Source organism: Hydra viridissima, unplaced genomic scaffold (genome assembly GCF_058129835.1).
Source record: "Hydra viridissima isolate aposymbiotic clone 2 unplaced genomic scaffold, HvirCarnegie_v1 scaffold_15, whole genome shotgun sequence".
NCBI lineage: Eukaryota > Metazoa > Cnidaria > Hydrozoa > Anthoathecata > Hydridae > Hydra > Hydra viridissima.
The window spans coordinates 2,697,521-2,715,242 of record NW_028324314.1 but is presented as its reverse complement, the minus strand read 5'-3'; the positions used below and the strand labels follow the sequence as shown (position 1 = coordinate 2,715,242).

At 31.7% G+C, this 17,722-nt stretch overlaps 1 protein-coding gene across 1 annotated transcript; it reads right to left on the bottom strand.

Annotated features, from left to right (window-relative positions):
* Positions 1 to 8,506: 8,506 nt before the first annotated feature.
* On the bottom strand, positions 8,507 to 16,836 carry LOC149878180 (uncharacterized). Its single transcript, XM_090072498.1, has 4 exons — positions 16,554 to 16,836; positions 14,520 to 15,710; positions 14,165 to 14,191; positions 8,507 to 9,174 (listed from the first exon to the last, which is right to left on the bottom strand). The coding sequence occupies exons 1-4, from the start codon at positions 16,834 to 16,836 to the stop codon at positions 8,612 to 8,614; spliced, it is 2,064 nt and encodes a 687-aa protein (XP_089928624.1). The 3' UTR covers positions 8,507 to 8,611.
* Positions 16,837 to 17,722: the final 886 nt, after the last annotated feature.

The window sequence follows — 17,722 nt, the reverse complement described above, 5'->3', positions numbered from 1 at the left end:
CACCTGTTAAAATTTCTGTGAAACCTACAAAAGTGCGGTTTGTTGTTGGACCAGATACGAAACCGAAAGGTCGTGAAAAACCATCCATCGCTCCAAAACCTGCCCATTTGCAAAATCCTCGTCCGATTGTTCAAAAACCTATTCCCGCTCCAAAGCCTGATTGGTTTTCAAGAATTACAACGGCTGTCTCTAACGGTTTCAACCAAATAAATGCTCTCGTTGATCCATACGTTCCGGCTGCTGTAAAAAATGCAGTGGAAAAAACGATAAAGTCTCTCAAAGACGTTGTATTTGGTAAACCCGAGTCGTCTCCTCGTCCGGTTCCTGCTCCAAGAATAAAGTTTGTATTGACTGAGCATGCGCTAAATCACATCACTGAGCAATTTTCTTACGCTCCATCTGTTATTAATCAAGACCCTGACGCCTTTTTAAACATGGTCAAAGAGGCTGCGATCAAAGTCATAAAAAAAAACACAAAAACAAATCTTGCATTAACCTGCGAAATGACTCGCGTAAATATTGCCACTGGAGAAGAAATTCTTCGCACTGTAACCTTCCTGTCAAAATACGACGTCGTTCTCGAATCGACCGACAAAAGAGAAAGTTTTGAAACATGGAAAGAAAGAATTCTTGAAAACATGGTTGATTACAACAAAGAAGGATCCAATTGGAAAGTTTCCAAAATTTTGAAAATTGAAGTCAACATGATCGATTACACGCCTATCACCGGCTTATCCTACATCGATCTCCCTTCAGAACTGAAAAACAAAAAGTCCATCATCAACATGGAAAACGAAGACAACCAATGCTTTAAATGGTCTGTCACCAGAGCACTAAATCTAAAAAATAAAGACAACGAAAGAATTGACAAAGACTTGATTAAAAAATCAGAAGATTTAAAATGGGAAGAAATTGAATTTCCAGTTTCTCTTACTAAAGGTATCGACAAGTTTGAAAAAATCAACCCAGACATCAGCGTCAACGTCTTTGGGTATGATGAAAAAAAAGTTCATCCTTTAAGAATATCCAAAATTTTGGATCGAAAGCACGCTGTTGACCTGCTGCTCCTTTCAAACGAAGACACTAACCATTATTGCCTTATTAAAAATTTCAGTCGGCTTGCCGGTTCTTCAGTAACAAAAGGAAAAAGAAAACAACATTTTTGCAAAAACTGTCTCCAAGCTTACGATCTGGAAGAAAAGCTCCAAAAACACCAAGTCGACTGCTATAATCACAGATCGGTCCGAATCGAACTTCCTAAAAAAGGGACAATCGTTGAATTTAAAAACTGGAAAAACACCATGAGGGTTCCGTTTGTGGTTTACGCCGACTTTGAAAGTTTTATCAAACCTATCAACACTTGCGATCCTGACTCAAAACAGTCGTACACCAAACAATACCAAAAACACGTTCCGAGCTCGTTCTGTTATTACATCAAATGCTTTGACGAAACCATTTATAATGGAAAACCTGTCACGTACACAGCAGAAAGCGATGATGACGACGCACAGTGGAAAATTTTAGAGCAATAGCATATCATAAATGTTTTTTACTAATGTCGCTACTGTCATTATATTTCAGTTTTATTTAACAGTTTAATAGTCAATCATTAATATAATGCAGGAATTTCACATAATTTTATGTAAAAATAAAAGTTTTGAAGCCCTACTGTTTATTACTTTTGCGGATGTTCATTTCAAAACTGTTCGCTTCATCACTTTAAAAGTTAATTTTTTATAAAACTTTCTAGGAATAAATATAAAGTATTATACATTTTTGAAAAGCTTATGTTATGGAGATTAAAAGAAAATTATACATTTTTACTTAAATGGTTCAGTTTAGGAGTAATTATTTGAACAATAAAATAAATGAAAAAAAAAAAAAATTCTTTAAGTTCACTGAGACTTTTGGCAGTTACCCACGCTTCCCCACGCTTTAAATTTAATATAGTATTGTAGCCTTGGTGCTTATTAAAAACATGTATAAGAATCAGTTGCAGAAACGTGCGGTTTCCGAAATTATCGAGAAAAAAGTGATAAAAGTAAAAAAAACAGAAAACCGCTTTTTATCGTGGTTTTAAATTTTGTTCATTTATAACAATAGCTTGGTATATGTTTTTTAATTTATTATCAATTTTTTATTGATACCATGGCATTCTTGTATTTTTACACTCATTTTGTGGTGAATGTACACTGCCAATATATAAAGAGTTGAAACATTTATATCAGTATAACAAATTCACAGTGGAAATTAAACCGACACTTTTGACTATTGAATGTTATGTACATTACTTTTGTGACTTGTTAAAATGACAAATTTTAAGTGTTCGAAACGTAAATTATTGCTTTCCTATATTGATGGAGGAAGGACAGTTGAGTCACTGTCAACATTTTTAAAAGAAAATTATCAACTTTCTGAGGACAGCTTGTGTTTCATCATTAATGATATTCAAAGGCACATTATTCCGTCGTTTAATAAACGATGGATACAGGCGTCACGGAAAAAGGATGCTTTTTTATCTAAGAACAGTGATTGGTTAGATTCTGAATATTGTATACCTTTACCTAGCTCAGAAGAGGCAATTACCGACTCCACGCCATCTACTTCTATTGAAAAACGCGGAAGACCGTGCGTGTCTTATGGAGATTCGTCAGAATCCAGCAAAAAAAGAAAAAATACCATGTTACTTAAGGAATATGGATTTGATCACATCTTTAATACATATCTTCAGGCGTTGCGTTCAATAGGAGAAGAAGCAGAAGCAAAACTTGTGGAATCATTAAGGATGGCTGATAAAGACAAAAAAAACTTAATATCGAGTTTTATGCAAAACGCAAGCCAGAAAAATATGCTAACGGATGAAGAAGCACTCAGCGTGTTTATTGACTTAGATTTAACAAAAGCACAATATTTGTACATGAGGAAGGTGACAAATGAACGAAACTGTTCCATATTCCCACCATATTGTAAAATTCAAGAAATTAAACAGACCTGCTATCCACCATCTTCTGCAATAGAAATTACGAACACGCATGCGAAAATTCTGGAACTGCAAGATTTATTGGATCACACTGTAGCTAGAGTTTTGACCATAGATTCCGTGTACAGTATTGAATTCAAACATTTACTTTTATATACTAAATGGGGCTGTGATGGTTCTTCTGGCCAAAGCCAATACAAGCAGAAACTTCCAGAGGAACCTGAACTTATTTCTGATGCAAATTTGTTTACTAGTTCTTTGGTGCCTATCAAACTAATTGATATAGTAACTGGCGCAGTTGTTTGGCAAAATCCGGCACCTTCATCAGTTCGTTTTTGTCGACCTATATGCATAGAGTTTTGCAAAGAGACTCCCGAGAAAACTAAAGCCGTTGTAGATGAAACAAAGAGCCAAGTAAACTTTTTGCGGCCGTCTATAATTAATAAAAATGGTAAAAGTATTCAGGTAAAACATGAGCTTTTTCTAACAATGATAGATGGAAAAGTGGCTCAGATATTAACGGATACGCCTTCTGGATCTACATGTACAATATGTGGAGCTACTCCACGGCAAATGAACGATTTGACTAAAGTGGCTACTAGGCCTGAAAATGAAAGTTCGTATCAATACGGATTGTCTACATTACATGCCTGGATTCGTTGTATGGAAATGATATTACATATTTCTTACAACCTTTCTTTCCAAACATGGGCAGCCACAAGTGAAGAAAAGAAACGGCTAAAGCAAGAGAAGAAGATCTTGGTGCAGAAACGTTTTCGTGAAGAGCTAGGGTTGATCATTGACAAACCAAGACAAGTAAGTGGTAATACCAATGACGGTAATGCTGCTAGAAGATTTTTTTACAATGCAAGCTGCTCTGCTGAAATCACTGGAGTGGATGAAAGTTTGATTAAGCGATTTTACATAATTCTGCAAGCTCTCTCCTCAGGTGTTATGATAAATGCTGAAAGTTTTGGTAGTTATGCTGTAGAAACTGCCCGAATCTATGTGACCAATTATGGATGGTACTATATGCCATCTTCAGTACACAAAATCTTACTTCACGGAGAAAACATCATAAAGCATTTTGCAGTACTTCCTATCGGTCAACTTTAAGAAGATGCCCAAGAATCCCGTAATAAGGATTATAAAAAATTTCGCCTTCATCATGCCAGAAAATGTTCTCGATCAGTTACAAATGAGGATGTATTTCATACCCTTCTGTACACTTCCGATCCGTACATCACCAGCATTAGAAAACCGTATAACAAAAATGTGCAAGAACTTGATGAAGATACTCTGCAGCTTTTGAAAGTCAACGAATTGATTTCAGGAACTAAAAGTCCTTATGTAGTTGTGATATAGTACCTTTAACATACCTATACATTATTTCATAAAAACAACTATTTAAAAATTGTTCTTTAGAAACTGTTTTAAATATTTCTATAATTAGTAGGTAAGCATTTTATGTACTTTTCGTCGTTTCTAATAACTTTAAGATATTTTCATATATTTGTAAAGAATTATGTTAAAGTGTAAATTATTAAACTGCCAATTTTGAAGTTTTTGATTTTTATTTATTTATTTTTAATATTGTATTACAAAAAAATTCTTACAAAAAGTATTTCATTAGAAGCGTCATATACTACTTTACATTTTTGCAAATTTTCAAATCTCTATTTTTAGTAACAAAAAAGTTATCGATTTTTGGTCCGAAACATACCTTTATTTTCCACTGTGCGACGTCGTGCAAAAGTTTGTCACCATGCTTGAAGCAGACATCACAAAAATTTGGAACAAGATTGATTTTAAGGAAAAGGTGGTCATGACTGATGAGGATAAAATAAATTTTGAAGCTTCAATACAATGCCACATTTGCAAAAAAAATCTTGAAAACGATAAAGTGCGCGATCACTGCCATTTTACTGGAAAGTATCGAGGAGCTGCGCATGACGATTGCAATAAAAAATATCAAATTCCAAAATTTATTCCCGTTGTCTTTCACAACTTGTCTGGTTACGACAGCCATTTATTCATCAAAAAGTTAGGCGGAAAATTAAAATGCATCCCCAACAACGATGAAAAATTCATCAGCTTTACAAAAAGCATCAAAGTGAGAGAATTTATCGATAAGAAAACTAAAAAAATTCGGGAGGTGTGGAAAGAATTGAGGTTTATTGAAAGCGTCAGGTTCATGTCTAACAGTTTAGAAAAACTGGCTAAAAATCTAACCGATGACCAATGCAAAAACGTGGCTGAATATTATCCCGAAAAGAAACAGTTCGACTTAGTAAGAATAAAAGGCATTTACCCTTATGAATGGGTGGACTCCACTAAAAAGTTTTCTGAAACGCAATTGCCTTCTATCGAAGCATTTTTTTCCAAATTGGATGATGAACCAGCAAAAGTTGAAGACTATGCGCATGCTCAAAACGTTTATAAAGAATTTCGATGCAAAACGTATAAAGATTACCACGAGCTATACAACGTTTCAGACGTTTTAATTCTGGCGGACGTCTTTGAAAATTTCAGAAACGCCTGCATGGAATATTACGGTCTTGATCCTGCTTGGTATTACACCTCCCCTGGTTTGGCTTGGGATGCAATGTTAAAAGAAACTGAAATTAAATTTGAGTTGTTAAGCGACCCTGACATGCTTCTCATGGTTCAAAAAGCAATACGAGGTGGAATCACCATGATCTCCAACAGACATGGAACTGCCAATAACAAATATATGGGCGACTCGTACGATCCAAGCAAACCATCCAAATTCGTTCTGTATTTAGATGCCAACAATTTGTACGGATGGGCGATGAGCAAACCTCTTCCCGTTGAAGGATTCAAATGGATGGCCGAAGACGAACTCTCCAATTGGAAATCGGTTCCGTGCATTTTGGAAGTCGACTTGGATTACCCCGATCACCTTCACGACAAGCACAACGATTACCCTTTGGCGCCTGAAAGAATGACCATTGGGAAAGTTGAAAAACTAGTTTCAAATTTAAACAATAAAGAAAAATACGTCGTTCATCATGAAAACCTAAAACTCTATGAGCGAATGGGACTAGTCATCACCAAAATCCATCGAGGGATCACCTTTAAAAAAGAACCTTTCATGAAAACGTACATTGACCTCAACACCGAGAAAAGAAAAGACGCTAAAAACGAATCTGATAAGGAATTTTTCAAACTGATGAACAACTCCGTCTTTGGAAAAATCATGGAAAACATCGAAAATCATGTCGACGTCAGACTTTTCACTACAGAAAAAGAAGCTCTAAAATTATACAAAAAAACTCAATTCGAAAGTCGCACCATTTTTGATGAAAATTTAATCGCCGTTCAAATGAAAAAAACAATGTTGGTTTACAACAAACCCATTTATTTAGGAATGTGCATCCTCGACATCAGCAAAATTTTAATGTTTGAATTTTATTACGACTACATCAAAAAAAAATACGGTGACAAAGCAAAATTATTAATGACTGACACTGACTCGCTCTTTCTCAAAATTGAAACGGATGATTTTTACAAAGACATTGCTGACGATATTGAAAACAAATTTGACACCAGCAACTTTCCAAAAAACCATCCTGCTATTAAAAACGGGTTCAAAGTGGGCGTCAACAATAAGATTATCGGAATGTTCAAATTCGAGACTGGCGAGATAATAATTATAGATTTTGTTGGGCTTCGACCGAAAATCTACTCTTTCAAAACCCTTGAAGATGAAGAACAAAAAAGATGCAAAGGGATCAAACAGAACGTTGTTAAAGATCGCCTCACTCACCAAGACTTCTACAACTGCTTAATGAGTAGAATTGAAAAACACACAACCATGAACGTTATCCGATCCCATCTTCTCGACATGTACACCGAAAAAATCAACAAAGTGGCTCTCAGCGCTAACGATGACAAAAGAATCGTATTAGAAGACGGCATTCATACCTTGGCTATTGGACACTACAAAAACAGACCTTGCCATGAATGGATTGATAAACCATGTTTTAACTTGATCAATTATGACTAGTTTTTCGGTACAGAAGAAAAGATTTAAAGAAGAAAATAAATTTAAATCATTGCGGGAAGAAATTTTTATCACAACATAAGAAGAAAAAATTTTATATCTTAACAAAAATAATCAACACAAAAATATTTTGCGGGAAGAAATTTTTTTAAAAAAGGTAAGTCAACAAAAAAATGCGCCAGAAACCTCATTCAAAAAAAAAAAAATTTTACTTTATTGTTTGATGAAATAAAATATTATAAAAATCATAATGGAAATTTCAGCAATGCGCCAGAACCCGCATTTTACATCTACTCATATTTCATATTTCAAGGACATATATATAATTCATAACTTCTGCATCAATAAAAGAAACAACAAAATGTTCAACATTTCAACTTTTTTAAAATAAATTTTCATTTTTACTTAAAAACATTTTTACTTTATTTGTGATCCATACAGTTAACTAAACTTGAATAATATGTTGAGATGTAAATGTACGACGCGATACTTTTTAATTGGAGGATTCTATACACAACCCAGTTGCTTAACGTAATAAATTCATTTAGCCTCCAGACAAGTGCAAACAAAATCAGCTTTAAATAATTTTTTTCCCATCAAATTTCAAGCTGCATAAATTCAAGTAAATTTATGAAACGTTTTACTTTGAATTTTTATATTTTTCGATTATTCCTCTCAGATTAGTTAAACACGGTTATTGAATTTTGGCTATATATAGCATATATATGGAATACTTCTAGTCAAGTGTAAATTATAAAAGTGTATCCCTGATTAAATGAAAACTCATTAATAAAGACAGTAAAAAAAGGGAGTATTTCTATTCATTCTTGGATTTGTTTCCACATCAAGCTAGAACCTGTAAAATCAAAGTTACATTTGAACTGAATTATTTGAAACAATTACAGACGCAATACCTCTTTCAAAAAATGTTATTTAAATGGTAAATGCGTTAACTAATACTAGATATATCCAATCATGCAAAATAGATTCTACAATTAAGAAATTTGTTAAATCAATAAAATATTATTAATCAATAAAATATTATTAATCAATAAAATATTATTAAATCAGAAAAATATTATAAATAGATTCTACAATTAAGAAATTCTGATGAGAAAACGAACTTTTTAGAGGATTACATACATAATTGATATTGGAATATCTCCAATATCAAGTATTGGCAATACTTGATATTGGAGAGGCATAACAAGACAATGTTTTATATGTGTCGCTTTCACGGAATAATTTTTCATATTTCCTTTGATAAATTATCAACAGGTAAATGCATTTCACGCATAAAGTTTTAAAATGTAAAACTTTTACAAAGAAATTTGAATCTAATCCTCTTTCCTCAATTAAATTCCTTTTCTAAATTTAAAATCAATTTTTCATCTTTGCAACCAACTTTTCAAATAAACTATGAAAAGTTTCAAAACTGTTTATACTATCCGAGTCACAAAAAAATTTTCAAGTTTCTTTAATCATATTATTTCGCAACACAAAGACATAGTTTATCAACCAACCATTTAATATCGAACAACTTTTTTATATTCGATATATCAGCACAAGCTTGGAGCGTAATCTTAAACTAATTATGAGCTTGACTAATATGTTTTCTTCACAAATGATTTAAAGTCTTTAATGCTGTTAATTCCTTCATCACAGTAGCGGACTTTCAACTTCCTGATATTTGAGCAATTTTTAATTGTTTCATAAATACATTTGATGAATGGAATTTTCCTGGTAATGTGAAGACGCAACTTTTTGCACTGCTTAATCCATGGATAAAAGCATTCGAAGTCCGTCTCTGTGACGTTGCTATCTATAAATATCCACAAGAGTTTAAATTGATTGCTTGGTGTCCACCCTTCGAACTTCACCGGGGATTTTAAGATGACCCTAGAAACATTTGTCGAACACTCTATGATTAAATCCATTTCATTCGAAGATAAACAAACTTTCTCAACACACAAATACTTCAACTTCATTTTTTCAGCAAAAAAGTTGCTGAAGAAATACTTTTTTTGAACTATTTTCCATGGTTCGCTTTCATTGGATATGAGAAGCAACCACTCTCGCTGTTTCATCGCTCTCTTCATTTTATCGGAGATGGTAGCTTGTGCTTCGTAAAAGCATTCTATGAAAAACTCACTATCGTCGTTTTCACCTGTACAAGATCAAAGTTGGAGGAAAAAGACCTTATTATCCAATTCTATTCTAGCTTTTATTAAACTTTTGCTTTATATAAAACAAGTCGTAATTATATGTAAGTTGTAATAAAATTATAAGAATAAGTTTTGTTGATAATTATCTCACATTAATAATATTTTATTGATTAAACAAAAAATTTAAAAAAAATTTTCAATTAACAAAAAAAAATTACAAGTTCGTTTAAAGTATGAAAAAAAAGATGATTTTATGTAAACGATTGAAATCAATTAACCAATAAAAATGCTATCAACTTTCTACCAATCAAAAGTTTAAAAAATATAAACAACCTTGGTATTTATAAAGAATCTAAAAACTCAACTTGGTAAGTTTTTAACTTTGTTTTGATATTTGTTGTCATTTAATTATTCAAAGTTTAACCATTTGACTTACTGTATGACTTTAAGGATTTTGTGATAAAACACATGGAAATTTAGAAAGTTATTTACAAACTACTGGCATGCTCGAAACAGATACTTTTTTTCCACGGAACAGATGGCACTACCTCTTAAAGGGAATTAGACAAACTTTAAGACTTTTAAAGGTCATTAAAATAACATACTCTTTTTAAACGTTTTCATTCAGCATTTATTCAGAAATATTTCTGTTTTGTCTGTTTTTACTATGGAAATAATAAATCTTTACAACCACTAATAAAAAAGATTTTCTTTTATCATTTTCTGAAAAGTTTAATCAATATCTTTATTGTTTTGTTACATGCTATAAAACACTTTATACAAAAGTGTTTTATAGCATGTAACAAAGATGAGACTTAGTCTACCATTTGTTTAAAGTCTTAAAAAATGGTGCACTTTTTCTGGTAACCTATTATAAAACTTAAGTTTTAGAGCTACTTTTTGAAGTAATTCGTCCCCATTACTTCCGTATATATCAACTGTAAGAAACTTGTTTTGACTTTTTAACTTTTTTAAAACTACCAATGTGGATACAGTATCGTAAATTAGATTGGTTCTATCGATGATCTAAAACTCAATTAACAAAAGAATTGAATGTAAGAAATTCAAACCTTTCTAGTTGGTATGTCGACGATCTCAGTCGTAGAAATAGCATCTAATCTGTTGTTTACATTTTTATCTAGGGGAGATTGTGGCCATTTGGCAATTGGAGTAAGTTGACAAACTGCTTTGAACTTTGGATTTTTCCACCAGATGTTTCGAAACTCTCATCGAATATTCCTAACTAACTAACTGATCCTCCTGTGAAGTGTCAGGGCTGTGAGCGCATGCGGATAGAAGTTATAGCGGTTTTAGTTTTTTTTTTACTAATTTGATTACTTTTGTGACTATATTACTTTTTTATTTTAAAATGTAATAACATTAGCTACTAAAAATATTGAACAGATCTGTTATATTTTTTACTCTAATTATTGGCCGTAATTTCAATTAAGCTGCATGATACTGAAGATCTACTGATATGCTAGTTTATAAAAAAAAGCAAAAAACTTCTCAAAATATTGCAAATAATGCTGTTGGTGGTATTTTGATAGAAGGAAGGTCTATTCAATCAACTTTTCAACTTTCCACGATGTTCAAACTTAAAAAAAGTCTTTCCATTTCCTTGAAATGCTGCAAGCATGGCATACACTTTCTTACTTTTTGTCACTAAGGCTTAAATGTTTTTAGCTAAAAGTAAATGTCATCGTTATTCATGAAACTAGGGAGCATGGGTGCCCTTCATTCCCAAATCATTCTCACAAATTAATTGTAAATCACTTTTCACATAAGTCTTCACATAAGGCTGATTTTTAAGGTCCCAGTACCTTAAAATTCAGACTTTGATTTGTGTGCCGGGATGTTGTGGTCTCTCGGGCTATTCCAAAAGAGACTTGTTAGGAAAATCAATTACTTTAAAATCAGTAAAAATTGTCATTTTTTTTCTCCTAAAATCTCTTTGACGTATTTGGTTTAACAAACTAAAAGTATTATTTTATAGATCTACTTGCGTTTGCTTCTCTTTCTTTTTTCTTTTTCGCATCATCTATCGTTATTTTTTTGCATTAAATAATAACAAACGACTCCGGAGACAAAACGTCTTATTTTTTACTTAAAGAATTTAGAGTTTAATTACGTTAAATTTGAATTATTTATATTAAGTCGAACGTGTGAACCACGCAAACAAATACTTGTTTATATTCTCGTCTCTTTTGTCTCTACATAAAAATATTGCAAAAGATATCTTTGAAAACATTTATTATTGAAACTAATAAACTCTAAATAGCTTAAATTAAATTTGAAAGATTTTTCGTTTTATTGTTATATTTCGATTAATTAATCTCAGAGTAGGTACGGTAATCAATTAACTTCTTTTAATCGATTAATCGATTAAAAAGTTAATCGTTAATCGATTAATTTCCGAACGATTAATCGAATAATTTCAAAAATCACTTTAAGCGTTTTAATTTTTAAAGCCGTTCTAAAAGTCAAAATAATTTGGCGCTTTTTGACAACAAACTTTTTCTCGTTCTGCTGTGAAACGTAAACAAATAATATACAGTACAATCTCTCCAATTCGAATCTCCATAATTCGAAAAACTCCGTAATGCGATTAAATGTTAAGTCACCGTGAAATGCGCTTAGGAAGACTCAACATTCTATAAATCGAAAATCTCTCTAGTTCGAACTTTTCCCCGCAAAATTCGAATTAGAGAAATTGTACTGCATTTTCAGTGCGGTAGTATAAATAGCCTGGTCGCCATTTACGATGTCTAAAAAATTTTGTTCTGAAGTTTGGAAGCATTTTTTATCAGAAAATAAAGACAATTCAATATTCAAGTGCAAATATAGTTGAACTTAAATTCCATTCCTCAACTTCAAGTTTCTTGTATCATTTAGAGCACAAACATAAAATTTTGCGAACCAAAGCTGTTTCAAAAACGTCAAAAACCATCCAGCCAAGTTCTGCTGCCTACTTTAATAAAATAGGTAACAAAGCTGAAGAGGTATTAGCTCGTTTAACAGCTGTAGATCGTATCTCTTTTCTAACTTTGGCCAATAGTAAGGATATTAAAAATGGCTGGAGAGCTCAAGGACTAAAAATCCCTGATGATCGACATGCTATAAAGGCAATTGTTATGAACCATGCAAACTCAATGAAATTAAAAATTACTCACGAGATACAGCAAAAAAAAAATTAAACGGAGAAAGATTTTTAATTTCTCTTGATGAGTGGACTTCAGGTGGAATTAGAAGATACTTGTGTCTTAATGTACATTGTTCAGATAATTGTCACTATAATCTGGGAATGATTAGAATAAATGATTCTTTGCCTTCAGAAAGAGCAGTTATTATTGTTACTGACAAAGTGAAAGAATTCGGATTGAATTTGACCATTGATATCTTTGGATGTGTTACTGATGGTGCCTCAGTTATGAAGAAAATGGGACGAGAAATGGGGATTATTCACCAACTTTGCGATTGCCATGGGGTTCATCTTTCAGTATGTGATATTCTTTATAAGAAAAAAAGTTCAGCAATGGAAATAACTCAAGATGAACTAATCAATCATGAGGATGATGAAAATGAAGAAGCTGGATCTGATCCTGGTGATGATAATGACAATGAAGAATGCTGGAATGAAGAAAATAATAGTTTTGTTGATGAGGGAACCCAGTTTAATGAGGAATATGGTATTTTTGTATCAAAGGTTTGTAAAACAGTCAAGATGTTTAGAAAATCGCCATTTAAAAATGATATTCTTCAAAACATTTGTAAAGCTGATTTAGGAAAAGAGCTTAAGCTTATTCTGGATATTAAAACAAGATGGAATTCTCTAATCAGCATGTTACAACTATTCTTGGAATTAAAAAGTGCTATTGGAAAAGCTCTTGTGGATATATCCAGAACTGATTTGATTTTAAAAGAAGAAGAAATAAAACAGATCTCTGATATTGTTTAGGCTTTTCATATTGTAGAGCTATAGTGTTATAGCATTGGGAAATAGAGACTGTAATCTGATGATATCTGAAAAAATTATTTTGTTTTTAATCTTAAAGAGCAAAATACTAATAAAAGTCAAAATTTATTTACTGTTGTCTCTGAGAGAATTAATAAAAGAAAGTGTAATATTGTTGGTTTACTTTGCTATTTAGATAATCCGGATGACTATAAGTCAGATTCAGAATCACCAGGTAATCTTTTAAAGTACCCAAACAAAAATGAAATTGCTAAAACAGCAAGAGAAATATATGTACGCTTCTTTCGACATGAGGATAACCAAAGGAATAGTGAATTAGAAATAGCATCTGAGTTTAAATCCACTTCAAAATATGGAACCAATCAGAAAAAAATTAAAGCTGAATAACTAGCAGAAATTCTATCACCTACATCTTCATCAGTACGAAGAGCTAAAGGGCTTGTAATTCATCCCCTCAAGAAATTTTGAGTTGTATTAAACGTGAAATGGCAGTACTAGAAAGCACTGGAAAAAGGCCATGGTCTTTAGAAAAGATTTACAACGCCATGCTAAGCCTTTCCCCATCTTCTATAGAAGCAGAAAGAAGTTTTAGTGCTGCTGGTTTATTTATTACTAAGTAACGAACGAAGTTTAAATGATGATACTACTAATAACTTATGTTTTTTAAGATCATATCTGACGAAAAAAGAGAAATAAAGCCTTTATGAGTAGCAATATACTTTTTGCAACTCGTAAAAATTCATTTTTAAAAGTTAATTGAATATTAATCGATTAATTTAGCTAAAATTATTCGTTAATCGATTAATTCAAAATACCGAGTAATTTACCACCCCTATCTCAGAGTTAATCTAAAGATGAAACGCACAAAATTGAGTCATAAAATCTTATATCGAACCTCACAATGGTTGTAATTATTCGTTGGAATCAAAAGCAATTCTACTTTTCACAAAAATACAGTTTTATCTTAGAGTTAGGATTTTATAACGGGCAAAAAGATAAATGTAAAAGTTGCATACCGAAAAGCGCCATCTTTGGAAGAGATTCTAAATATATCATGCCAAAAGATATACATAAAAAAATTTACTATAATCTTACTGTAACACAAACTTAATAAATGTTATAAAAATAGTAATATTTAGTATTAGTAAGATAGCAAGAAAGAATGAAGATATTAAAAAAAAGATAAACAGTATAAAGTAAGGAAACCAAAATATAAATCTTTTGTGTTCGTTTATCTTTTATTTTGCTTTAAAAAGGTCTACTGTTCGCTGAAGTTTCTTACCACAAAATTTCAATACACAGAATAGCCATTATAAAAGATTTGAACTTCTAAGAAATTTTTAGCCGATCATTAAACAATTACAAACTTACCATAAACCATGTAAAGCAACTGATTCTTTTTTTCTTCATTTGAACCCGTCGTTATGGATTGAAAATAGTCTCCAATACCTCCTTTAACTTTATCTTTTAAACTCATTATTCCACAGATCATTGATACGCAAACGCGTAAGTTTTTGTTGCCTATAACATCCTTAGGACTTAAATGAATGTATGCATGAATAGAAGCGCAAAAGTTAAAAAAGGAGTGGTTGGCAAGCTGATTACCAAAGAATGTTTCAAATTGTTTATAATCAACTTCATTAAAACTTTTCAACTTTTGTAATTCAGAATTAGAAAAACTAGCTTTGCCTAGATTCAAATCACGAAAAGCTTGTGTACAAACTTCTGATAAAAACTGTTTCGCTACTTCTACTGGTTTATTAACATGAGTTTGCAAAAAGTATAAAAAGATATCACTGTAAAAATCGGTCATGCTCTTAAAAGAATATTTGCCGTCCATTGAAGAAGCACTAGTAACTTCACATATTCTTTTTAAACAAAATGGTACAGTTGTTAAGGCTTTAACAAAGTGAGACACTCTAATAAAATCGTTTATCGTTTCCTTTCGATTATTTATCGTGTTACTTTCGACATATTTTTTTATCTCATCATCATTAAGACCTGTTACATGAAATGATGCTATGTGCGTGGATTCTTTTTTTTGTTTAAGTATAGCATTAATTTTATCTTTATACAGTTTTATAGCTCTAAATTTACCGGCAACAATACATTTGTTGTTCGGACTTTTCAACGTTTCTGCTACTGCATTGATAAAATGGGATTCGTTTGAATAATCATTCAATCCATCAATTATAAACAACTTTGAAAAGTTTGAAAAGTTGTTCCAGTCTTTTGAAATTTTGGTGTATAATTTTTTAGCTTGTTCATCTAAACTCATCTCATGGCACCAATTTAGTTGGCTAAACTCTAAATAAAACACCAAATTAATATCGCTCCATAAAGAATAATTGGCCCAATCTAAGAGACACATATTAAGAAAAGATGTTTTTCCAATACCAGTTGCGCCAGAAATCAAGAAAAGTTTAGTTTTCATATGAAGTTCTTTACCAAAACCCACATAATTTGATTTTTCTGTATTAACAATGGTTAGTCTTAAAAACCGACTTTGCATTGACTGCTTGTAGTTTTTATGGTAAAACTTCTTGAGTACTACGCGCTTATCTGAAAGAAAATATACTTAAAAAATCAGTAAAATTTGATTGACTTAAAAAGTTTATACTGGAAATAAAGCAAACATACATGGATCCATCCACTGATACACATCAACATGGTGCAGACATTTATACATACTTGGAAACATACATAGATACATACATAGATACATACATACATAGATACATACATACATAGATACATACATAGATACATGCATACATACATACATACATACATACATACATACATACATACATACATACATACATACATACATACATACATACATACATACATACATACATACATACATACATACATACATACATACATACATACATACATACATACATACATACATACATACATACATACATACATACATACATACATACATACATACATACATACATACATACATACATACATACATACATACAACTTTTTTGAGATAATGTTTACCTTAAAGTTATGACCAAAAAACTATACAAATGTCTAGGAAGCAGCAGCTATTTATGGAAGAAGTTTATGAGGATCGCAGAAAAACTGTTTCCTTTTTATTTTAGAAAACTATTTTTGAGCTGTATACATCTTTTTTTATAATGAAACTGCATATTTGCTGAGTCGGTACATAAGAGAAAGAGCTTAAAGAGTTAATCTTGTCGTACAGCACGTGGAGAAACAAAGATTGATAAAATGCTGAACATTTATCCATTTTCAACTTCTCAAAAACTAACACAATGCTTTTGGATGAGTTCTAATGGATTGCTAATATTTGACTTCTCTGAATGGTTATTTCAAATTGAATATAAAAATACATGCACAAGAAATGAAAAAGTGAAACCTTACCAAGACCTAATTTATCAAGGACATCGTTTCTTTCCAAATATCTCAGCGATTTTTCAATTAAATCCATATAGTCAAATGGATGAACCTGGTAGAGTTTATCAAGAAAACCGCTCATTTTACTTTTATAATCATCCAAATCATTTTCAAGGGAATCAATGATAGGGCTAACATCACAAAAACCTGTGCAACGTGCAAATACTTGCCAATCTAACGAAATATCTTCTTCTAATATTCCCCTTATTATCTCACGTATATCTAAATCAAGATATAACTTATAAAACATATATATATATATATATATATATATATATATATATATATATATATATATATATATATATATATATATATATATATATATATATATATATGTATATATAATTAAAGTATAAAAGAAAACGCAAAGTTAAAAATATGTGACCTGAGTTTCTTTGGCACTACCCGGTGGGAAATCGGCTAGCGAATAGCTAACGATATTCGTAACGATTAAGACAGCGATTTGGCCACGAGGATCGCTAGCTTTTTAAGCTAGCGAATCGCTAGCGACAAGTCGTTACGATAAAGACAGCGATTTGGCCACGAGGATCGCTTGCTACAAAAACTTGCGACTAGCTAGCGACAAGTCGTTACGATAAAGATAGCGATTTGGCCACGAGGCTCGCGAGCTTTTTAAGCTAGAGGATCGCTAGCGACAAGACGTTACGATAAAGACAGCAATTTGGCCACGAGGATCGCTAGCTTGATAAGCTAGCGAATCGCTAGCTAAATAAGCTAGCGAATCGCTAGCTAAATAAGCTAGCGAATCGCTAGCTAAATAAGCTAGCGATTCGCTAGCTAAATAAGCTAGCGACCCGCTAGCTAATTAAGGTAGAGAATAGCTAGTGAAAACTCGTAACAATAACTACACTTTTAGGCTAGAAAATATTGGTTAGGCTAGAAGATATTCCTGAAAAAATCGCATGCTATATTTTTCAGGGGAATGAATTATAACCATTGAAATAAGATGGCATTTATAACAAATTAAATACAAAATGTTAAAACTGGTTTCAATAAAAAATTATAAATGTTTAAGTCATAATAAAATGTTAAAAGAAAATGTATGAATTGTTTTTAAGTAAAAAAAGTCATTGACAACTAAATGATTTTGCTAAAATTAAGTTAATAATATT